Consider the following 25,453-nt stretch of genomic DNA (forward strand, 5'->3'; position numbering starts at 1 on the left):
GAGGGCAACCAAAATGGTCAAAGGCCTGGAAACAATGCCTTATGAGGAACGGCTAAGGGAGCTGGGCATGTTTAGCCTGGAGAAGAGAAGGTTAAGGGGTGATATGATAGCCATGTTCAAATATGCAAAAGGATGTCACATAGAGGAGGGAGAAAGGTTGTTTTCGGCTGCTCCAGAGAAGTGGACATGGAGCAATGGTTCCAAACTACAAGAAAGAAGATTCCACCTAAACATTAGGAAGAACTTCCTGACAGTAAGAGCTGTTTGACAGTGGAATTTGCTGCCAAGGAGTGTGGTGGAGTCTCCTCCTTTGGAGGTCTTTAAGCAGAGGCTTGACAACCATATGTCAGGAGTGCTCTGATGGTGTTTCCTGCTTGGCAGGGGGTTGGACTCGATGGCCCTTGTGGTCTCTTCCAACTCTATGATTCTATGATTCTATGATAACAGATTGCCATCCAACCTCTGTTTTAAAATCTCCAAGGAAGGAGAGTTCACAACCTCCCAAGGGAGACCGTTCCACTGTCAAACAGCTCTTACTGTCAGAAAGTTTTTCCTGATGTTTAGTTGGAATGTCCTTCCTTGTAACTTGAAGCCATTGGTTCAAGTCCTACCTTCCAAAGCAGGAGAAAACAAGCTTGCTCCATCTTTCATGTGACAGCCCTTTAGATATTTGAAGTTTGCTATCAGATCTCCTCTCAGTCTCCTCTTTTCCAGGCTAAACATACCCAGCTCCTTCAAGCGCTCCTCGTAAGGCTTGGCTTCTAGACCCTTGATCATCCTAGTTGCCCTCCTCTGCATACGTTCCAGCTTGTCAACATCCTTAAATTTTGGCACCCAGAATTGGACACATTATTCCAGGTTTGGTCTGAACAAGGCAGAATAGAGTGGTACTATTACTTCCCTTGATCTAGATACTATACTTCTGTTGATGCAACCTAGAATAGCATTTGCCTTCTTTTTGGTGCTGCTGACTCATGTTAAGCTGGTGGTCCACCAAGACCCTTAGATCCTTTTCACATGTACTGCTAGTAAGCTAGCTGTCCCCCATCCTATATTTGTGCATCCTAAGGTGCTGCCTAAGTGCAGAACCTTACATTTGTTCCTATTGAAATTCATTTTGATGGCTTGCGCCCAGTTCTCTATCTCAGAGATATGTAGGGTGACTATATGGGTGTCTCTACACTTTTGCTGAGCATTACAGAATTGATGCCTTTTGACTCCCATTGTTGATGTTTATCCTATAGTGGGGTGTTTCATAGCAGGTAGAGGGTCTTTCTCACTCTGCCAGTTGGCCTGGTGGTTGAGGATTCTGGATCCAGAAGGAGGAACCATTCCAAGGAATAGGACTGCCTTCCATTTTCCACTGGGAGCAAAAGGTCACACAGTAAGCAAACGTCTGTTTTCTAGAACAGGCAAGAGGTAGGAAGGCCTCCACCCTGTGGGCCTAATTAGGCCCATCAGGGTTCCCCATTTGGCCCACAATGTCATCTCTGACATGCCAAACCATACCCACTCTCCCAACATCTGCTGTACATTGTCTAGAGACTATTGTAGGTAAACAGTATATAATTTTGTTTTAATAATAATGTAATATATGATGTCAAAAAACCTGGCTCAGCCAAAAGAGGGTTTGCAGGAACAGCTCATTGGTGGTGCCTGCAAATCCCTGGGCAATGTCCTGGGCAACATAGTGCTTTAAAAGGGGCTTCTGAAAAGACCTTGGTGCTGGGAGATCACTTGATGTCATTGTGACATTGGGGGATCGGCAGGTGGATGACTGCACCCACCTGAAAAGCTTGCCCTGTCAGGAGTGAGGCAGATAAGAGGCTGGTCTACTGACCAGATCCAGTTCCCCATTCCTGTTCTAGAATCTAGCAGGTTTATAGATTTCGTTTTATGCTGCTAGCATGATGTGATAACATATCCTTCCAGAATTATATATGATTTCTGCACAGTTCACTATTATTTGGCTAAGTGACACAATATATTTTGTCCATATTTTCTATCACCGTAATGGGCAAATTGGATCAGATTGCCAGATCAGCATTGATAAACATCATACAGTGCATTTCTACTCAGAAGTAGGTCACTTTGAGTTCAATGAGAACTACTTATATGTAGTTGTATAGAGGAGCAAATAGGAGTAATTTTTTTATCTGTACATGTCAAAGTAAATAGTTGATACATATAAGAGTTATATGTATCATGTGTAGTCTTCGCATATTCACACTCCCATCCAGGCTTACACTGATGTCTCTGAATGCTTGTGGAGTGCTCTTGAGGAATTGCAAACAGGCAAGCAAGCAGCAGTTGTCTTACAATTTGGCCCACCAAAATGAGCAGCTGGCATTAAATTTAACTGTGTTGTCTCACTTTTGCCTTGCAGCAAATGAAGTGGTTCACAAGGTCCTGCTGATCACCCTTGATGGATTGAAAAGTTCATAGGCCACTACTTTCAGTGTCTCTCTCTCCCCCCTTTGCTTCTAGAGCTCATTTCATATTTGATTCTCTAATTACAACTGCAAATAGTATGCAAAGTGAGTTTAGATCTGGTTATCTGAACTAGGAATATAAATTATTATATTATAAAAATACTATCATCAGAATGGCAATCATCCTGTGAAGCTGTAAATTACACTTACAAGACCAAACTATGGGACCAAACTAGACAAGACACAAAGGATCTGTGATCAAATTTCCTGCTGTTTCTATTTCCCCCTCCCTTTAAAGTAGCTGTGGGAAGCATCTAATTTGCCACTGGAAACTATTATTTGACTCTTTGGCAAATAGTATTGTGTATGTGTGGGAATAGGATTAAGAAAATGTTACCGGGGAAAGGGTTAAACATTATTGACCCAGCACTGTGGCACCCAGCAAATGCTTATAATAGAAGTTCGAAACGTTGGAGAATTGATCACTAATTTCCAGTGCCTCATCTGGTTTGGCTCTTAATAATAGTAAAAATTGTAACAATAACTACTAAGTTGCTGAGTGTTTTTTTGTTGGTTGTTTGTTAAACAGTGATTTCCCTTTAGATGTTGAAAAACCAATTTTGTGTTATTTGTAATATACAGTTAGAGAATCTAATGTTGGATAAAGATGGACACATAAAAATTACAGATTTTGGACTTTGCAAAGAAGGGATCACAGATGCAGCTACTATGAAAACATTCTGTGGCACCCCAGAGTACTTGGCTCCAGAGGTATGTCAGCATTTTACTTTGTACATTTTAAATATGTAACATTTCACTTAATTACAACATACTTGTCAATAGTAATTGGTATATTTGAAAACTGGAAAATATTGTTACAAGGGCTAATACATTTTATAGCCTTTTACCATGAGGATGTTTAAATGTTGTTTAAACATTAGCACAAATATTTATGTGTATCTGTGTATCTGAAGAAGTGTGCATGCACACAAAAGCTCATACCAATAACAAACTTAGTTGGTCTCTAAGGTGCTACTGAAAGGAATGTTTTTATTTTGTTACAAATATTTATTTTTAAGCTAGTAATTTTTGCAGCAGAACTATTAAAATATTTCTCTTTATATAGATCGTTTCCTATGTACATTTAATTGTAAGTGAAGTTTTTTCTTAAAAATAAGAAGCATGCTTCTTTAGTATTTTCATGCAGCTATCTAAATATAGGGCATAAAAAGAGAAAGACGCAGATTACATGGTTGAAAATAATGGGATGGGAATTTTAGTTCTAAGGAATGACTGGAGGAAGTTCAAGGAACACTGCTAAAGTACCTGTACCTGAAGGCAGCTCTGGCTTAATCCGAGCAATTTAATCTCCTAGAAAATATTTTGCTTTGAGTTATAGCTCCAGTTAAGTTTTGCCAAGTTTTCATTAATATTTATCTAAGTTAATATCTTCACCAACTTTAAGAGTGGGTTTTATTTCGCAGGGTCAAGAAGGTTTAGAATGCCCCCTTTTCCAGTTAAGAGTGCAGAGACTTTTGCGGAGCAAAGCAAGTGCAATCTGCTCTCCAGCAGCAACACATTCCCACTAAACCCTGGTTTGACTTAGCATGGGAAAGACCAGCTCAGTTTGCATCTATCAAAGGATGATGCAACCATTGTAACAGCTTCCTGTGATGATGGAGATACAGTAGAATCATACACCAACTGGCATAGCTGTTTTGCCTTCGTGTGGTACTAATAGGACAATTGTTGTTTCCATTTATATCAGTGAACTGAGCCATGTGCCAGAAAACACCCTAGTCCTATTTAGTGTGATAAGGAAGCTTCTAGGTGATAGTTGAGTCCTGTCTTTCTTTCAGTTGAAGCAGTAGATAACTGGGTCCTTTTGTTGTAATAACGATTGAAATCAAGATCCTAAGTGGTCTAATATTTGGTTGCATTTAGATCTATGTTTAGATAAAGCAGCTGGTTTATTTTGTACATTATCTATGTACTTCGCTTCACTTGTATCATGCTGTATAGGGTCTGTACCTGACCCAGAACCTTAGCATCCCCATTTGTTGGGATCTAACCCAGAGCTTTCCAAACTCTGTGTCGCGACACATTAGTGTGTCAGCTGTGATGTGTAGGTGTGTCACTGGAAAGGGGTTAGTTTAACCTCTGGTTTGTTAGTAAAACTGAATTACTGTTTTGTGAAATGATACATATCTAAAAAGTGTGACACCAACATGAAAATTTGGGAAAGCTCTGCTCTCACTTTTATGGCAAATATAGGCTGCAAGTGTGTGAAAGTTGGCTCTCTTGGTAGCTACTGTACAAGTAACAGTAATATGCAAACTCAACAAATTCTAAACAGGAACCTCTTGTAGAAATGTTACACAACTTCTGCATTGTAACTGTGCTTCCTTTATATGCCCATCCTGCAGCGTGTGATGTGCACCCTGTCTGGAATTGTCTGATGCTTCACTGTTACTGAAGCTAAACAGGTGTAGAATTTGTAAGTCCCTCAGATGACAGACCACTGGAAGCCTCATAAAAACAGAAAAAGTACTAGGTGGATAGCAAACAAGAGTTTTTGCACAGTTGTCAGTATTAGAATCCAATTAAACCTGCCAATTTAGTTGTTCAGTTCTTTACAGTTCTTTAACACCCATCCTTCAAAAAATGGCTCAGAATACAGTATATTTTAATTTTCCTGTTTAATTGGAGAAATGTTTCAATGCTTATGTTCTTTGAGAAAAATAGGAAACTATTATTCTGTTCATTTACTTATTTAATTTTAGAAAAAAATATCTTAAACAGTTTACATCTATCAGAAGACCTTACCAACAATTTTTTTAAAAAATTGCAAATACATTATGAAAATCCATCTGTAAAAGGCAACACAATCAGAAGCTAAACTAATTATTTGAGCTTCCAGCTTTTCTGTTGAGTTAGCAATACCTGTTCAATCCTCCAATTGTAAAACAGTTTAAAAAATCCAATGTAGCTCACATGCAAGACCCAACAAAATTAAGTGCTAAGTACATTTTTGGCAGTTGACTTTTATTATGCCCAGTCCTCAAATGTACGAGTGGATAATCATCTGAATGTTACTTATTTTTCACATGCTTATGTGATCACACAAAAAGTGCATGCTAAAAAGAAGCAGATGGTGACAGATGGGGAAGGTTGAATAAGGTGGCTTTGGAAACCTAGAAAAATGCACTTCTGTAATAGTGTAAAAATAAAAATTTATTTGATTGCCAAGTTACAGATAACAAAACAAGAACTCGGGATGAAACCTTGATCGTATATGACAAAATTATTTTACAATAATCCTTATAAAATGTCTTATTGTGATGATTATATCATAGCGTATTTTTGTATATTTTATAATGAATAAAAAAAATGACGCACATGTTCTTGGAAGTAAGTCCCATTGAAGTCAGTACTGTAAAACTTACTAGAATAAACATCTGTGGAATGAGAACATTAGAGTAATAAAATTTAGTTGCAGAAAAAAGGGGGGTAGTTGTATTGCTTTTTACTGTGCTTAACAGTCAAGATAACTTGTTCCATTCTTCAGTAACAAGCAAGTATCATATTTTCCTAATACAATATTGAAAAATGAAATATTTTACCACACAAGCAGCACTGCAATGAAAGGCACCTAGCCCGAAGAATCAATAACTTAATAAAACATTATTATGGTTAAAAGCCCTAATATTTTGTTTTAATTAAAGTAAAACATTTTTGTAAATACTTGACGTACACCTAAGCTTAAGATATTTGCATTGTAGCAGCTGGTGGGTGGGACAGAGCCACCCTTCTGACACTGGCATTTCTACAGCTTAACTGGAAAGTGCTGGCACATATGCAAACCACTTACCTATGTTTTGCCCTTTCCCGGCACTATCCAGGTAAGCTATAGCAACACTAGTGTCAGGAGTTTGGATTTGGATTTGGATTTGATCTCCCGCCTTTCACTCCCCTTCAGGAGTCTCAAAGCAGCTAACAATCTCCTTTCCCTTCCTCTCCCACAACAAACACTCTGTGGGGTGAGTGGGGCTGAGAGACTTCAAAGAAGTGTGACTGGCCCAAGGTCACCCAGCAGCTGCATGTGGAGGAGCGGAGACGCGAACCCGGTTCCCCAGATTACGAGACTACCGCTCTTAACCACTACACCACACTGGCTCTCCCAGGAGGCTAGCGCTGGCTCTCCACACATGCTTCTACTGAATTTTCACATTACCTCATCTACTTAGCAGTTGGGGGGCTTGACTGGGTCTAGTGTAGCTTCAGCCCTTGCATATGGATGAATTCCAGTGCTCCTTGCTTCTAAAGTTTATTTTTACTGGTGCATGTTTATTACAAGGGAAGTATTAAGTTCTCCCCACTTCCCCACCCAGCCTTCCAACTCTGCACGATGCAAATTGTTCATGCCCTATAGCATGATTAGTTTGCATTGTTCAAAGACAGACATCTGGAAGAGGATGTGAGGGGAGCCCCCTTGACCTGGTGGCAGCCACACCTGTCTTCTCATAGTGGAAGCAGAGGGTGATGAAAGTGAGGGAGACTCCCTTACTTTACAAGTACTACACCCGGTTTAAAAAGGACAGAGTCATGAAATACGACATGGGGAAAAAAAAAAGTTTAATAGTGGTCAGGCTACCTACACCAGTGTTTCCCAACCTTTTTTGGGCAAAGGCACACTTGTTTCATGAAAAAAATCTTGAGGCACACCACCATTAGAAAATGTTTAAAAAATTAACTCTGTGCCTATATTGACTATATATAAAGTAACTCTCTTTAATAGGAATCAAATAAACACAAAGAACGTATTTTATAATTACTTTATTATGAAATAGTAAGTAAACAGAAATATGAAAAATTATAAAATACTTTATTCAGTGCGCCTTTTGTCCCTCTCCTCGAAATGCTCCAACTCAATGTTCCTCCGCGGGCTGGCCATTGGAGAGCCGTGTCGCCCACACCGCAGCCCAATACAATATGAACCCTCCCCTCGCAAGCGGCAACCCCTCCACACTCCCCACCTTAAGCCTCCACATGCGCCCTGCCCAAAGAGATGCCCGCCCGCGCGCGAGGGGATCCTTTACCTCAGCATCCCGCCAAAAAAAAAAAAAAGGGGCGGGAGACTGCGGTCCCTCAGAGGCTGGGCGTTAGGAAGAAGCAGCCGCCTTCATCCAAGCAGGAGCAGCAGCAGCTGTAGCTGTAGTAGCGCCAAGCTGTGCCGGGGACTCTGTGCCCATGAGAGGAGGGAGGGGAGAGAGAGGAGAGGCAGCAGGTCGCCCTCTTAAGTCACGCGCGCGCAGGCACCACCACGCATCCCTCGCGCCCTCTCGCAGAGCCCCTGCTCAGCACCTCCCGCCTCGGGGACGCCCGTCATGAGCCGCTGAGAGGCCGCCAAGCCTCCAGGCTGCTCCCATTCAGCCTTAGGCGCACGCCCGCCTCGGGAAAAGCGGTGCTGGGAGGCGGAGAAAGAGAGAGCGAGAGAGAGAGAGAGGACACGCCGCTGGCCGCGTCCCACCCTCAGTCAGTCAGCTCGGAGCTACTGAGGAGAGGGAGGTGGGGACGACGGCGCGTCTGTTCCGCTCGGGGCCAGCGCGCCCCCGCCCCCCTCTCCAGAATCCCCAACTAAATACGATGCGCTAAGGGAGGGGGGAGAACCCACCCACAAAGAGGACGCCTTTCTGCAGGGCGCCTAAGGCCTTTCGCCGCCCGACTCGCCCGACTCCCTCCCACGGCACACCAGGCAACGTCTCGCGGCACACTAGTGTGCCGCGGAACACCGGTTGGGAAACACTGACCTACACTATAAAATGGACAAACACCCTTTAATGTAATGACTAGTGTAAATTTCAGTACCTTTCTGTTCCTGTTTTAGGTTTTGGAAGACAATGACTATGGCCGTGCAGTGGATTGGTGGGGCCTTGGAGTTGTTATGTATGAAATGATGTGTGGCAGGTTGCCATTCTACAACCAAGATCATGAAAAACTTTTTGAACTAATACTAATGGAGGATATAAAATTTCCCCGAACATTGTCATCCGATGCAAAATCACTACTTTCAGGTCTCCTGATAAAAGATCCAAATAAACGGTAAGTCTGACAGAATGCCAATTATGCACAAGTAGGCATTTTCGTCCTAAAATACTTAAAAGGTTTGTAGCACACATAGCACACATAGCACACATAGATGACTAGTTCTGGGGTCTGCCAGAATCCTTGTGCAAATTCTTTTCTGCACAACATTCTGTATATGTTGCTTAAAGGGTTAAATGTTGCTGCCTGGTCTTTGACCACAATAAAGATTGATTGAGGGGAGGGTTAAATGTTTTCAGGTTAAATATTGCCCCGAGAGCAGCAGGCCCTTCTAGGGATTTTTGTGCATTTTGTTCATTCTTCAGGCACTGGAGTCATCCTTGATTTTCTTAAGGCAGACCAAGACCAAGGCCTGGCTCCAGACACCCTCAGGAGATAGGCATTGGCCCTAGGCAGTGTCTTAGGGCTCATAATCTTCCGAAATCACATTCCTGATTAATGTTCCATAGAGTTGGAGGCTTGGAAAGAACATGCTGTGTCAGAATTATTAATACACATTTAGATTTTCATCCTGTCTTTCAAATACATCTTCCCAGTGGTTTCAATAAATTACTAAAAATGCCATAACACAAGTATTACTTAGAAATAAACTAAAAGCAGCAGCTCTGCATATATGAATTAAAAGATGTGGAGCTCTTGAGTGGTGTGATGAACAAGCTAGTTGCCCTCTACCACCAATTCAAAATCAAGCCAAAGGTGGACTTGTTTAGTTTGTTTATAAGATGAGCCCCTACCCATGGCCTAATGTTTACAATGGTAATGTAAGATAGCCTAATTATACCAAAGGAGAGAAGGTGGAAGGAGCGTGAAAAAGATGTTGATTAATGGCAACGTTATCTTTTAAAGCAAGCAGGGAGATGATAACCTAAACAGTAATAGAAGCAAAATTATTTTGAGAGGTGAAAGCAGGCATTGAAATTCAACATGGAAGTGTCACATTTGGGATGAATTCCAAGGCATGGCAGGCAATAAAATAAAATAGAAATGTACATCAGATGTAGATTTACTGTAGGGGATGGGAAAGGTCCTTATCTGCTGTGTTTCAAAATCTGTGCTCAGGTTACTAGAAGTCTTTGTAGTTAGAGTGTCTTGAGGCCTATTTATAGTACACCCCATATGCAAAACTGCTTTTTAATTTTAGAACAACTTAGGTGATGTGATGACTCAAAACAGAACAGGAAATGCAAGTACTTCATGCATCTTGTGTATCACTTGTCTTGTGTGAAATACATATTTGCAATAGAAATGATTTTTTTAAAAAATCTCTCCACATGAGCACTCCCTGCATTCCCAGACCTGCTCAGCTGAATTGCAGGTTATAGCTAGTGTGGGTGGGAATACATGAACTCCAAGCTTTGCTCTTGAGGGTATTAATACTAGATGTGTGCATTCTTAATTTTGAAAAAATGAATCCATTAACCTACAACATGAATACACATCAAACAGGTAAGTAACATATTCACCAAATGTTGTGCTGTTCATACAATGGTTTTAATTTTTTGGTGAAACTAAACTTCATAGGTAAAAAGAGCATCCTGCTTCTTTGTTTTTTGCTAATAAGACTTATGTAATTTATACTTTCCCAAATAGTCTTGGTGGAGGACCAGATGATGCTAAAGAAATTATGCGACACAGTTTCTTTGCTGGAGTGAACTGGCAAGATGTATATGATAAAAAGGTAGGTTTGTATAGGATGGCACTGAATGCTTAAGATATTTCACATCTAGATTTCAGTTATATTTTTTAAAAAGGTAAACATCTGGAAAACAGCAATTTTTATAGTTCCATAACCTAGTGAAACCATAGACCAAAATTCAGTGCTTTTAAGTCCCTTTGGTTTCAGTGGGATCTTTAAGTATGTGCATTTCTCTACTACTGAACTGAATATGACTTGGAAATGTCAGAAACCTAGAAGCACCCTATGACAGCTAGAAGTGGATGTGGAATTCTGTTTTCAAGTCACTTCTGTGTGTGCCAATCTACAGCCCAAACTACTAGCCATCCAGGATAGGGACCAGGGGGTGAATTTTGTTTTTTCTACGAAGCTAAAAAAATTGGGAATATCTAAGAGGAGCTACACATCTGCATTAATTTGGGTTGGGTATTCTCAGTCAGAAATTGTATGGCTATTAATCCATTCCTAATTATGAAATAGGACACAGGTGGCGCTGTGGGTTAAAGCCTCAGCACCTAGGACTTGCTGATCGAAAGGTCGGCGGTTCGAATCCCTGCTGCGGGGTGCGCTCCCGCTGCTCGGTCCCAGCGCCTGCCAACCTAGCAGTTCGAAAGCACCTCCGGGTGCAAGTAGATAAATAGGGACCGCTTACCAGCAGGAAGGTAAACGGCGTTTCCGTGTGCAGCTCTGGCTCGCCAGAGCAGCGATGTCACACTGGCCATGTGACCCGGAAGTGTCTCCGGACAGCGCTGGCCCCTGGCCTCTTAAGTGAGATGGGCGCACAACCCCAGAGTCTGTCAAGACTGGCCCGTACGGGCAGGGGTACCTTTACCTTTTACCTTTAATTATGAAATGTCAGTGTCTTTCTCCCCACCCCAATTAGGTTGAGATCATTCTTGCTAAATATAAATTGCTCCATCCCAAAAAAACTTTGTTCTGTCATAAAAATATATTTTTGAATGGAACAATTCTTTTTGCTTGCTTTCTGTTAAAACATCACAAGAGAACTATTAGGTAGCATCTCTTTGTACAAATGTAATACATTTTTCCTTGATTCTCTTTTGCAAATGATAACTGTGGTATGTTTTAAATATATGTGTGACAGTCAAAAAGGAAATCTGGCTAGGATATTTGTATTACAGAAATATACTATTTATGCTGTTGTGCTGCATCTTGTCTCATTACCTTTGAAGGGCATGCTAGTGTAATTCATTATGACTTGACAAATTATTTTTATTTCAAAAATGTATTTCTATGAAATTGATTCTAGTTTCTTAAAGGGTTTTAAATATTCTCGAGCCTCTCAGGCAAACATCCCTTCTCTAGAACCTTCAGTTCATGTTTGAGCCTTGGAGGAATTTTTCCTGTCTTATTCTGCCTTGGCTAGCCCCGCTGCTAAGGTGAAAAATTGTGTTTTAGGTCAATCTTTGTAACAGACTGATTTGTTCATGGAACATTTTCCCCATCCACAAGTGCTGAACTTTTCCAAAAACTAAAGTAGTAAAGTTTATAAAAATAAATGCAATTAAACACATACTAAATACTGTTTGGACCGAGGCCCAAATGAAAGAATAAAGTAAGTCAAATTTGTACTTTGTTTAGTAGATTCCTTTTTAAAAAAACTATTATTATTTTTAAATCATTTAATGCAAGCAAGGGGAACCACTGGCCAAGTCGATCCTGGCCCACCAAGGGTCCAAGTCAGCTTGCAAGACCATTTCCCTGTCCATCAGGTTGTTAGGAGGACAGGGTTCAGTCCTGCTGGAGTCAGTGCATTAGCGGTAGGGAATGTGCTGGCAAAGCAGACTCCTGCAGCTGGCAAGTTTGAACCCTTTGCTCATCAGCAGGTAGTGGAAGGTTCAGTCCTGCTGGGAAGTCAGTCTTGTGACCCTGGTGAAGTAGGCCCTTGTTGCCAGCAGAATTGAACCTTCCGCTTGTCCATTATTGAGTGAGGGGTTCATTCTAGCTCAGTTTGGCTGCGCTTGCCTGTTGCTCTGCTAGTAACAGGCACACGTAGCCAAAATAGGTGTGGGGATGTTTGAAAGCCCTTTTGCAAAGAGCCCTCACTGCTGGGCTCTTTGCAAAAGGTCTCTCAAACAGCACCATGCTGCAGTTTGAAGCCCCGACAGTTGGGGTTAGCTCAGCATCACTGATAGCACCTATTTGTCAGATTTGGTCCTCCACTGGCCAGGAAAGGCTTTCCAACCCTGATTGAATGTAACCACATAGTACGGTGCATTGGTGTTAATTTCTGGCAGAATAACTCAATCTGCACTAAGAGACTCATGGAACGTGTAGCAAGAGCCAGCAGGTGAGGAATTATTCAGAAAACCTCAATGGGTTGGAACCCAAGAACCATGAGTGGAAGGGGACTTCCCCACTTATTTTGCACCACAGCTCCCTTCATCCCCGAAAGGTTGTTTATGAAGGTTTAGGGACTCTACAGAATGGTGTGGGGTAGAACAAGCGGTGCTGCTTGGGGAGAGAAGATGGGCTAAAACTGGGCAGAGGCAGCTTGTGCAAATGAGGCCAGAGCATGGCAAACCTTTGATTCTGGACTGACACAGGTTGTGAAGAAATCTTAGTAATCTCTATTAAAATAATAAAATGTTTGATTTGGTATCATGAATTCTTGAAAATTCATTTTATTTGTTGTTTGGTTCTGGTTTACACATTATTATCATAGATGTTAAACCGTTTGCTGAAATTATGTTAGCCTTTTCCTGGGATATGGCAAATGTATTTAATTTAGGGGTGGGAAAGCTTTCATTCCAAGGGTCACATTCTCTCAGAGACAGCCTTATGGGGGTGCATGCCAGTGGTGTGTGTGGTGGTGGTGCATTGTCAAAAGTTGGTGGTGATGGCAGTCTGTAATTTCCATAATCCTCATCCCAGCTCATAAACCTTGTTTCTAATTTCAGTTTTAGAACTTTGTAGCTGTTCACATGCAATTAAAAAGTGAGAGTGGTGTTTCCTCCACCTTAGGTGCTTGCACATGAGATATCTGAGCTCCTTAAACTATTAAGGTTGTGTTCAGTTAATTCTACTCAGAGTAGATCTACTGAAATTAATGGACCTAATGTCCTTTTAATTTCAGCGGGTCTACTTGGAATATAACTAATGTTGAATACAGCCTGTATGCATGACACTGAACTTGATGGTCTCCCTTTCTGTGATCTGTGTACAGTGGTACCTCGTTTTACGAACTTAATCCATTCCGGAAGTCCGTTCTTAAACCAAAACTGTTCTTAAACTGAGGCGCACTTTCCCTAATGAGGCCTCCCGCCACCGGTGCTCTTCCACCATTAGGATTCCATTCTTAGACCAAGATAAAGTTCTCAAACCGGGACACTATTTCTGGTTTTGCTGAGTTTGTAAACTGAATCGTTCTTAAACCGGACTGTTATTAAACCGAGGTACCGCTGTACATCATATTTTGGGGTCAGGTATATAAATCTTTTAGTATTTATTATGAAATATAGCACAGATTCAAATAGTAAAGATATATTTAGATTTAAGTTACAGCCGACTATATCCAAAAGGCTTTAGTGGTAATTGCATTATTAGTCCAGTCTGTATGCAACACATTCAAGCTAAGAAAAATTATTAGTCTGGATTGCGTACATCCCTGCTGTGGTTTCAGTAATGGTGCTGTGGGCACAACTATTTTAAACTGATAGGGCTTTTTGTTTGTTTTGTTTTTTCTTTACTTTTGGTTGTTCCCTCATTTTGATTCCATGTAGTTCATTCCTATACCAGAATCTGGGATGAAAGTGGGTGTCGCCTGCTCAATGTGTTAATACAGAGAAAGCTATGTTTGTTCTCTTTACTGATAGATAAAGAGGACAGGATGGTGTGTCTATCACAAAGCTTCCATGCTTCCATAGTGTGTGATGTGATTGGGGTGTGGTTGCAGATGAACCAACTGAAGCTGTATCTATGGGGGGGGGACCCAACCCAAATAATTATTGATAGAAAGCTGCTTGATCTAGGAGGCTTGAGGACACAAGTAATTAATGGTGTTTCAGCTTCTTCTGCTCACTTAGGTTGCAGTCTTGTGATGCTTCTGAATCTGTTGCTGCACATAGATTTTCTGGCCATCGCTGTGACATGGCCAGTAATGCTTTCCTTTAACTACATTTGGTGAGTAGGCTAATGACCATTTCCATACTTAGACATGGCAACCATTGTTCATACTTTTCCAGCACACTCTATTCCTGAAGGCAATTTGGAACTTGAAGCAGTGCTAGGTTGGTTGCAGATGCTAGCTTAATGGCTTAACAGATGGGTCACCAAGAGTGCTGAAGAGTCAAACATAGCTTCCTATTCAGTATACTTTAGGGCAGGGTCAGCTGGCATGGCAATGCCATGGAGCTGGCTTCCTGTTAGTGGTGTCGCTGCTGTTGTCCTAGTGCAGGGGCAAGATAATGGCAAGGCCAGGGCAACGGAAGCACCAGATTGGCTCCGTTGTGCACCTGTGCCACCCCAGTCTTGCTACCACCTTGTCCCATCCCACCTCATCTTGGTAAGTGACACTACTGCCACAAGGCCAGCACTGCCCTGTCACACTGACCACTACTGTTTCAGGTTTTAATCCATAAAGCCCAGAAAAGGGCTATTAAGACAATGTTGTGTCCTTATAGTGCAGTAGATGCAGATAGCAGTTGCTTTAGATCAAGGGTAGGTTTCTCAACCAATTCATTTATTGTAAAATAGTAAGCTTGGATCAAAGGGACCCCTATTTTCACAGCTCCTCTACCTGTAGCCCCGTACCACATTCCACACCACCCTGAAGTGTCCCTTTGGCCTTAGGAGTGGTCTTTGCACAACGCACTGCACTTGAAATAATGTCCCATTGTGCAAGCAGAACTTTGCTTGTTCTTCTCTGGATCCTAGCCGTGATTATGTTTGCCACATGGCACTCCAAAAGTCCTGAAATCCTGAAAGATTTGCACTGTTACAGTCTATATGTTTCATCATCCGCATGAAAAATTGACACTGACAAGTGTGAGTTGTTGCTGTAGGAACTAAGTCATCTCCAGTGCTATCTGTGTAAAATTGTTCTCTACACATAACCTATAGTGGGTATACAATCAAATATACTATTTTTATTTTTTGCACAGTTTTAGAGCACTTCCTAGATTTTCTAGCAACCCTTTTAAGGTGCAGTTGTTACAGTTCTCATTAGAGAATCTAGAAACAAAGGAAGAACATCTGTTTATTCATTTTTTTAAAAAAAGTTAAACATTAAACATCAGGCATTGTGTCCTTATCTAACTCTAGATGTTCATCACTTCCTTAACATATATTTTTTTATTATATTTTTCATGATGCCACTATAGAAGGAATATTGTTAGGAAGGGGTTTCTTACTGCATTTCTCTTATTTTCTTCTGGAGGTGGTGTTGAAGTTCCATGTGCTGGTTCCTCATTTCTTGACAAGAGTTCTTCAGAAGCTGGTAATGTTTTTTAGAGGGTTTCCCTCTAAAATTGGGTGATTTGTTTTGACAGTTTCCATAAACTTCTGTTACCAAAGGAATATTTTGTAGGATGTAATGTGTACAGTTATTTTTAACAATAAATAACATTAGACTTAATATCCCCAGAGTGCAATTGGAAAGTGCTTGTGTCGCTCCCTTACCCTATGTACACTGGGAGCAAAAGATCTATGAGATGGAACCAGCAGCACAGACAACCAAGGTACTTCAGGAGGGGGGCAGTGGATAATAAGTTATGCCAGGAGTTTGTGAGGAAGGAGAAAGAAACATTGTGATAGCTGGAATGGTGGAAATGGAAGTAAAATTTTGTGACCTACGAACAGGTACAGTCTTGGTCACTCTTTAGACATTATTTTAAAAGTGCTTAATGTAAGAGCCCAATCCCATATGTAGTCAGAAGTAAGTCTCATTTTGTTTCTTGAGACTTGCATTCACATGATTTTTAATAGGTTTTGCAGCATTAAACTAAGTTGGGGTTTTTATATTTTCTGCTAGTAAATTACTATGGCATATTTTGAGGGTCAAAAATACCATTTAGATTTATGCAAGGAATGCTTTTATATCTTAGTTTTGAATCTGACAGGAGTCTATAGGTTTTTTTAAAAATTTGGTATATGCTGCTTTTTTCTCAGGAATATTTCACTGAGATTACATTTTCATTTATTAAATTTGTATTAGGCCTTTCAACCCAAGAGCCCCCATAACAATATATTAATAATACACAAGAACAATAAAACCCACAGTATAAAATAGGTCTCGGAGTGAAAAAAACATATCAAGAAATCAGAAATTTAGACAGTCCCATAGCAATCTATCCTTTACATCAGCCATATTTATAAACTTGGGGAAATAAATGCATCTTAATCTAATGCACAACAGTGTAGGGATTGATCTTGATGGAGAGAGAGTTTGAGAAGGTTGTGTTCCACATTGTCACATAACGAGTTATGGATGCTCATGGAACTGTGAGCAGGGCCTCTCCCACAAATCTTAATGGGATGGCAGGTAAGAAGGGACGCAGTCATTCTGATACTTGTGCTGTAGGCCATATAGAGCTTTAGAGGCACAGCATCTTAAATTTGGCCCTGTAGCAAACAGGCAGCAAGTGCCAATCCTTAGTTATAGCTGTTACATGAATCCACTTTATGGCACTGGTCAGTAACTTGGCTGCCACATTCTGCAGTAGATCCAACTTCTAGATCAGTTCCCTGTAGAGAGGGCATTGGTTACCAGAGCATGTGGTATCTTGGCAGAGCAGAAGTTGTAGCTGGTAAACCAGCTGCCTGGGCCTAAGGCAGGCATCCCCAAACTCGGCCCTCCAGCTGTTTTGGGACTACAACTCCCACCACAACAGGACCAGTGGTCAGGGATGATGTTTGGGGACACCTGGCCTAAGGAGACAATGATGACTATAAGAGCAGCCCCAAGCTACAAACATTCTCCTTTAGGGGAAATGCACCTCTGTCCAGAACAGGCAGTCTTCTCAATAATGAATATTGCTGATAATGTTACACTTTTGTGTGATGGTTGCTTTATGCTGGTAGAGAACACTTCTGTTTGTGTAAGTGGGGCTGTCAATTTTTACCGATCTCCCTTACCTGCCGTAGCCCCTTGCCAAACTGCTTCTGAGGGTTGGGGGAACCTTCTAGAACAGTGTGGGGTATGGCATGGAGGGCTCAGTAAAAACAGAACTCTGAGACCTGACTCAAGCTCTGTGGTATCTGCTTGTGCCTTTTGTGCTGTTTTCTTCATGACACACAAATGTGCAACTTGTTAAGCAGTGAAGATAGTAAAGTCTCAACTAAAACATGTCAGTTCACTGGGTAGGGAGGGAGGGCAACAATGGCCATATCTGTGGATTGTTTCACCTCCAGTGTCATATGGGATGTTAGGAATGAACTATGTTGACTAGTAGGGCTTAAACTTGACTAAAGGTCTAGATTTCAATGTGCATAATATGCAAGAGGAATTAGAAGGGAACTGTCATATAACTGCAGCAATAGAGTGGGAGAGCTTTTGCACTGCTTTCCCTCCAAGTATGCTTGAAAGCGAACTTAATCCAAGTTCAAATGAAAGGAAGTGACCAAGCCACAGTGGCTTTGATGAGACTGTGGCCTGGATTTGCTTGGTGGTCCTGATGCGGCAGGCATGTTGGCAACTCCATGAATAGCGCCCTTGTGCAGACGCAATCAGCATCGCACTAGCCTTGCTATGTTAGAAGTCTACAGTTGGATCTGCACAACTCTCCTAGGCAAGCGTCTGAGCATCTGAATCAAATAAGATTTGAGTTAAACGTGAACAATTGTAGCAACATCTTTAGTAGGACTATGGTTTGGATCGAAGATTAATATGCCATGGCTTGCTGTCAAATATTGGATGGGTTTTTTCATGTTCTGAGTACCCTTTGCAATCAACACAGTGGATCAGTTCCGTTGTAACATTTATGATCCAGTGTATATTGTGGGCTTGCTGGAGCACTCCCTCTTCTCTTTCCCTTGCAAGGTTTTCCTGGTTGAAGTGATCCTTAACAAACCAAAGTTTGAAGAACAGAATCCTGGCTTACAAACCTAATTTATGGAGACTGCTTAATTATGTAGACATCATGGAAATCTGGTTTACCAAACCAGGAAGTCTGCTGAAAGTGGGACAGCAATTAAAGCAGGAATGGTGTGTTGGAATAGAAATGTTTTTGCTTGACTCAGTGGATGTGTGCCTGACATATTGTGGCACTCATGTTTATGTTCTTACACTTCTAGTGTTGCTCCATTATATTTTTCACTTATGTACCCTGAAAATGTGAACAACACTCATACCTTGGAAGTCGAATGGAATAATAATAATAATAATAATAATAATAATAATAATAATAATAATATATTCATACCCTGCCCATCTGGCTGGGTTTCTCCAGCCACTCTGGGCAGCTTCCAACAAAAAAATAAAATACAGTAGTCTGTCAAACATTAAAAGCTTCCCTAAACAGGGCTGCCTTCAGATGTCTTCTAAAAGTTTGGTGGTAGTTGTTCTCTTTGACATTTGGTGGGAGGGTGTCCCACAGGGCGGGTGCCACTACCAAGAAGGCCCTCTGCCTGGTTCCCTGTAACTTGGCTTCTCACAGTGAGGGAACTTCCAGAAGGCACTCGGCGCTGGACCTCAGTGTCTGGGCAGAATGATGGGGGTGGAGATGCTCCTTCAGGTACTGGACCGAGGCTGTTTAGGGCTTTAAAGGTCAGCACCAACACTTTGAATTGTGCCTGGAAACGTACTGGGAGCCAATGTAGGTCTTTCAGGACCGGTGTTATATGGTCTCGGCTGCGCACCTGGTCCTTCAGGGGCACAGTTACCCCATTCAGGACCAGGGAGTCCTTCACACCTCCCCCCCCCCGTGTTCCCCAAGAACAGTACTTCTGTCTTGTCAGGATTCAACCTCAAACTGTTAGCTGCCATCCATCCTCCAACCGCCTGTAGACACTCACACAGGACTTTCACCACCTTCACTGGTTCTGATTTGAAAGAGAGGTAGAGCTGGGTATCATCCGCATATTGATGAACACCCAGCCCAAACCCCCTGATGATCTCTCCCAGCAGCTGCATGTAGATGTTGAAAAGCATGGGGGAGAAGACAGAACCCTGAGGCACCCCACAAGTGAGAGCCCAGGGGTCTGAACACTCATCCCCCACCACCACTTTCTGAACACAGCCCAGGAGGAAGTTCGACTTCCAAAGTGTTCGACTTCAAAATTGCAGCTTCTGATTGGCTGCAGGAAGCCCTGCCGGACATTTGGCCTCCAAAAGAACGTTCGAAACAGTCACTTCCAGGTTTTGATCGTTTGGGAGCCAAAATGTCTGAGTTCCAGGGTGTTTGACAACCAAGGTATGACTGTATTAAGAAACTTTGAAGCAATGCAGGGTGTTGCTTTTTATTTCGGGAATTAATCCTGGAAATGTGGGTGAGGTTATGTAATACTGACTTTCCAGCTCTGACCTTATATTTGCTACTTTGAGAACATAAAATGCATTTGCTCCAGTGTAGTTGGATGAGAAACCACATTCACAAATGATTGTTGCACATCTCCCTGATCCAGCTTCCATGGCTGAGCTATTTTTAAAAAGAGTAATGGTGGCTATCAGTTTTATGAGAAGGAAGAGATGCAGTTGAAGGGTTAGATTTAGTCAACCTCCTCTCCGCTAAACTGCTTTTTAAAGAGGACTACATGTGCATAGAGGTGGGACGTGGGTCGCGCTGTGGTCTAAACCACTGAGCCTCTTGAGCTTGCTGATTGAAAGGTTGGCAGTTCGAATCCGCACAACAGAGTGAGCTCCCACTGCTCTTTCTCAGCTTCTGCCAACCCAGCACTTTTGAAAGCACACGAGTGCAAGTAGATAAATAGGTACTACTGTGACAGGAAGGTAAATGGTGTTTCCGTGCACTCTGGCTTCTGTCACAGTGTTGCTCCATTGCACCAGAAGCACTTTAGTCATGCTGGCCAAATGACCCGGAAAGCTGTCTGTGGATGAACACCAGTTCCCTCTTCCCGAAGTGAGATGAGCACCATACCCCATAGTCACTTTTGACTGGACTTAACTGCCCAGGGGTCCTTTACCTTTTTTACTTCACACATGCATAAACCCATCACCTGTGTGTTTGCATAGTTGGATCAGGGCTATTGCATATAATGTGTAGTCTAATCATCAGTATGTAAATTTGACTTATTTTAGTCTAGCCAATACTGAGCTAGATGATCCAGTTGTCTAAGTATAAGGCAGCTTCCTGTGTTTTCTCTGTTTGAAGACCGAGGTTCAAACCCCCATTTAGTTGTGAGGCTCACTATCTCCCCTGAGCTCCATGAAGAAGAGTAGTATAGAAAAATGTAATTAATAGAAACAGATGGATTTATAAGCTGCTATGCACAGTTGAGAAATGAATCTTAATGTACATAATCGCTGTGCTTGGACATCACAGTAAACCATGGTTTATTAGAACAGGAATGAGTGTAGCCTTCTACCAGGTTCACAAGGTCCCACCTTCCCTTTTTCCTGCTCTGGAATGGCTTCTGCAGTCTGTTTAAAGCAAGCCAACTTTAAAGTGAAGCTGGCTTGCTTCAACAAATCATAATTAAGATTAGCCACTGTTTATGTAAAATGGGAAGGTTGTGTGAAAGCTTTTCGTAGAATGATCCTTCCTATTAGTCAGGGTATTGCACACATGTTACTTACGTGATATTGGTCAGCAGTGGAGGCACTGCATCCTCATTTTTAAATGTGTGTGGTCCTTCCATTATATAATATGGCTGAGCATGTTGCAGTGTACCTAGATTATGGAAAGTTAAAGGCCTCCATCCTTCGCCAACGGTTGGACAGAACAGCGCTTGAAGGGGGTGGATCATGTCTCCATATCTCAAATTTTTTTACAGCTTTCTTTCAGGCTTTTACTTTGTAGAAACCTCATTAGCATCTGGCTCCTCCACTGCACTTTGTATCTTTATGGGATCTTCCCAATGCTGCCCTATATACCTACCCTTTCTTTTTATATTGTATATGCTGGAAGCCGCCCAGGGTTGCCGGGGCATCCCAGTCACATGGGCGGGGTACAAATAATAAAATGCTGGTACTGCTAAGTGTTGTATTCATACCAAAACACAGTGAAAGTCAAAAGCAGCTTCTTTGCCACTAAAATGTTTAAAATATTTCAATTTTACCCAGTTAATTGAAACACATTGAATGTTGTTGTTATACACTGGTGCAACTAGGAATTTTATATTCTGATAATAATAAACTTTTTTTTGTAAATGCAGTGAATTGTTATTCAAGATGCGATTAAACATGTTTGTTTGAGTCATAGGTTGAGCTACCTATCCATTGCTTTTTATTACAAAGTTCTTGCTTGTAAAATGCAACAGGAGCAGCACAGGGGGGAGGGGGGAGATACCTTGTGGTGGGCACTTTAAACATGTCTTAAAATGCTGCCACTAGTAGTAATGAATGATGCAACATACAAGGTACAGTGTATGAAATTCAGTTGTTCCAGGAATTTCTGCTAATGTAAGAGGGCGTGGAGGTGATTCCCCCGTCTCTGCACCTACTCATGCCACTTTCCACACTGCTCAGGAGGGCCCCCAAAACCCTGGAACCAATTTTCAGGGAGGGTATGGGGCTGCAGTGGCAGGGGGAAGAAAATGGCTTGCTTTCCTCTTTTAAGTTAGTGGATCAAAATCCATTTTGTGCGTGGAACAGCACTAATAGATTTCACCCACCAGGAGAATAATGTAAATAATTGTGCGTAACTGTAGAATTCTGTTAGTATTTAGAATAAGACTATAGTACAAATATACATAGTATTCTTATTTTCTTTAACATACAATTGAATATTTCAGTTTTTTGTTTCAAAAACTTTTGGTTGTGGTGATGTAGAGTAACATTTTACTTTCCCTCTGCACTGAATGAAATTCTTTGTGGTATCAGAAGTGGATCTGGTATTGGCCTTTATAGTTGCATGTTTATCATGGATATAAATTACAAATCAACTAATTGGAACAATATTACTATGGGAAGAATTCAACATTGCGCTAAGGCAAGAGTTCAATCAGGGTGAGCATTTTGGCTTGCCCAACAAAATGATCCCCCTCTCCTCCCCCCATGTTCTCCCAATACCCCTCCCCCGAGCCAATTAAGGGGGGCGTGCAGGGGGAGAAGAAGGGGGAAAGCCCCATTGCACAAGCAGAAGTCCTTGCATATGGCTTCCACTGACATGACTCATTTGTTGAATCCTGCCCTATGAAAATGCTTCAACACATTATATATTATTTTGACATAACATCTGAATTCTAGCAATACCCAAGTCCTAAAAAGTTACTTTAACAGAATTAAATCACTTAGTCATTTAAACATGTGATCATGAGTGCTGCCATATTTTGCAGACAATGTTCTATTCCCCCGTGAAGATACTCGTAGCAGCCACACATTCCTGTTGTACAGAAGGCAAAAAATGAAATGTCTGTGTGAATGTGTGTTGACACTATATCATAAGAATCAACTGAGGAACTTCCTGCCCTTCTTCCTTCTCACAAGGCTGATTGCATCTATTATTGTAGAACTGGGAAGGAGACAGTTTGATTGGAGCAGGTCCTGATGTTACCTTCACCTGGCCTTGCTCTTTTCTTACTTATCACAAGATGGGTGCTGTCCTTTGTGCCAGCGAGCTGGGTCTGTGGGCTGTCACTTTCCTGACATGCCTTGGAGTGATACTATGTCAGAAGCTCCAGGGCATGTGGCTCATAGACATTGTCAGAGTGGCTGGTGGCTCATAGACATTGTCAGAGTAGGAAGAGGATGCTCAAACTTTGAAGCAGCTCTGATCAGGAGAGTGGGCAACAAAATAGTCAAAATATCAATATACAACCACAAGGAAAATAAACATGAAGCAGACAGACCAGCAGCTTTTTCATTTTGCAGTTCCAAGACCTAGAATAACAAAAACTGTGCCACAAACTGGTTTTTAGGTAGACTTTCAATCCAGGATCATTGTTGTACCAGCTCTTTGTTCTAGCTACTGGGCCAGAAGAGCTTCATGTACTCTTTTATATACTCCTGTTTTTAGCTTTATTGTGTTCGTATTCCTTAATGCATTTTTTCTTCCCTGTTCTTTCAGCTTGTCCCTCCTTTTAAACCTCAAGTGACGTCTGAGACAGACACCAGATATTTTGATGAAGAGTTTACTGCTCAGACTATTACAATAACACCACCTGAAAAATGTAAGTATCTCAAAAACGTTTATAGCATTTTAAGGGTCTCTGTGGATTTAGAGAATTTTTTTTATGAAAAATGAAATTTACATACCGTACCCATTCTTTTTTAAAAATGTATTTTTATTAAAGTTTTTTTGGTTTACAAAAGTATGTACCCATTTTCTGCCAGCAAAGAAACAGCATCACATCCTTCAGGTGTGTGGTTGCAGCGTCTCTCCTAAATGATGTTCTTGTAACGGAAGAATGCACACTTCAGGATTAAGGACACACTGGCACTCCATGATGGAGCCTGAATTCACTTTCTGTCTCCTCAAACTTTTTTCTTGGGCTCCTATCCCAACTCTAATAAAAATGAATGAGGAAACACTCAGAAATTTCCATGGAATGAGCAGTGCTCCAGCGTATTTAACATGAGTAACTGTTTGATACATGGCATTCATTTGGCATTGTTTTATTAGCATGTTAAAGAACTATACTGATAGAACCTCTCAACATTTGTGTTGTATGTTAAACATAATGCTTTAGTTTATTCTGCTTAAAGGTCTAATTAATAAATATTTGCTTAAATAGCCTTTACCTTTATTATAGGATATTGCAGAATAAATTGCTGAACTTTAATGGAATATATTCTCTTTAAGTTTTCCTGTCAATTGTTTTATGAATTTCAGTGGCATCCCAAAATGTTGGGAGCGTATCCCTGTTGTGAGTCTGCGCATGTAACCTGAACCTGCGGCTGAGGGGCTTAAAAGAAGCAAAAGTTATAATTTAAGACAAAAGTCACTTTGTCTCACTTCATGTGGAATATTTGTTTACTTTTTGAATATTTAAAAGCACAACCAGTGTGCATGGGGAGCACGAGGCTTCTGGAAAATATATTTGCTTGATTTGGCCTGGGAGAAATTTAACTGGATTGACCCTTAGTGCAACTTGAGAGGCATGGGGAATTTTTGACTGGGTATCCAACCTGAACCCCACTTCTGACCTGCAATATTAACAATAAATTCTATAGCTGTCACGAGCTACCATATTTTTTGCTCTATTAGACGCACCGGACAATTGGACGCACCTAGTTTTTAGGGGAGGAAAACAAGAAATAAGAAAGCAACGCAAAACATCCTGAGCTAAGAGGGAGCGCTCCTCCATCTTCGCTCAGGAGGCTTTGCGGGGCTACCCCTGAAGCCAGGAGAGCAAGCGGGATCGGTGCGCACCGATCCCTCTTGCCCTCCTGGCTTCAGCGAAGGCAAGCTTACTGGCTTTCCTCTGGCAAAAGCCACACGCTCTTTAAAGGGAGTGCGGTTCTTGGGGGCTTTTCTGGGAGGTGGGGGAAGGGACAGAGCCGCACGCTCTGTCCCTTCCCCCACCCCCCGCAAAAGCCAGGGATAGCTGCACTAAGCCTCCGCAGGGGAGCGGGATGAAGGCTCCCCGCTCCCCTGTGAAGACTTCATCCCGTGGCTAAGCCAGAAGCTGGAACAGCCAGCGGGATCCCGCTCACTGTCCTGGCTTCTTCTTTAGCCGCGCTCAGCCTCTCCCGGGAAAGCGGTGCCTTCATCCCCTGCCCACGAGAGGCTGCGCGTGGCTAAGGCTCCCCCAAGAGCAGCGCCCCCTTTAAAGAGCGCTTGGAGCATTTCCTGAGGAGGGAGAAGGGCAGCCTTTCTCCCTCCTCGGGAAAAGCCCCCAAGAGCCGCACACATGCTCCACGCATAAGAGTGAGCTATATGATGGCATTGTTGTGTCCTACTCTCGCGGTCCAACCAACAACGTTGAGATAAAAAGAGTGGATAGCACTGCAGGGTTGTTGTTTTCTCCCAACTTCAGCCCAGCCTGCAGTAGGATTCTGATCCCCCTTCAGTGTTGTGGCAAACCATTGAAAGCCTGCCCTGTAGTGAATTCCACTGCAGAGCTGTCATAAGCAGCTCTCTCCCAGCTGCAGCCCCTTCTAGCTTGCAATATGAAGAGTTAGCCACTTTGGAATTTGTATCAGCAGGCTTTTTTTAAAACA

General features: G+C 41.9%; 1 protein-coding gene across 6 annotated transcripts in view; it reads left to right on the forward strand.

Annotated features, from left to right (window-relative positions):
* The window catches only part of AKT3 (AKT serine/threonine kinase 3), a 111,244-nt gene that overhangs the window by 79,512 nt on the left and 6,279 nt on the right, over positions 1 to 25,453 (forward strand). Inside the window, exons 10-15 of one of the 6 annotated variants that reach the window (XR_014166900.1) lie at positions 3,075 to 3,203; positions 8,320 to 8,534; positions 10,128 to 10,215; positions 14,241 to 14,355; positions 15,611 to 15,670; positions 23,358 to 23,409. Coding sequence is in view for 4 of the 6 variants with exons in the window: in XM_081905828.1 (XP_081761954.1) it covers positions 3,075 to 3,203; positions 8,320 to 8,534; positions 10,128 to 10,215; positions 15,611 to 15,670; positions 23,358 to 23,460 (595 nt within the window). In the remaining 2 variants the exon portion in view is untranslated. Of the gene's footprint in view, positions 1 to 3,074; positions 3,204 to 8,319; positions 8,535 to 10,127; positions 10,216 to 14,240; positions 15,309 to 15,610; positions 15,671 to 23,357; positions 23,461 to 25,453 lie in introns of those variants that run through there. The other 5 variants (XR_014166901.1, XM_081905828.1, XM_081905830.1 and 2 more) reach the window with 5 other exon arrangements.

The sequence above is a fragment of the Podarcis melisellensis genome, assembly GCF_964234715.1.
Source record: "Podarcis melisellensis genome assembly, chromosome: 3".
NCBI lineage: Eukaryota > Metazoa > Chordata > Lepidosauria > Squamata > Lacertidae > Podarcis > Podarcis melisellensis.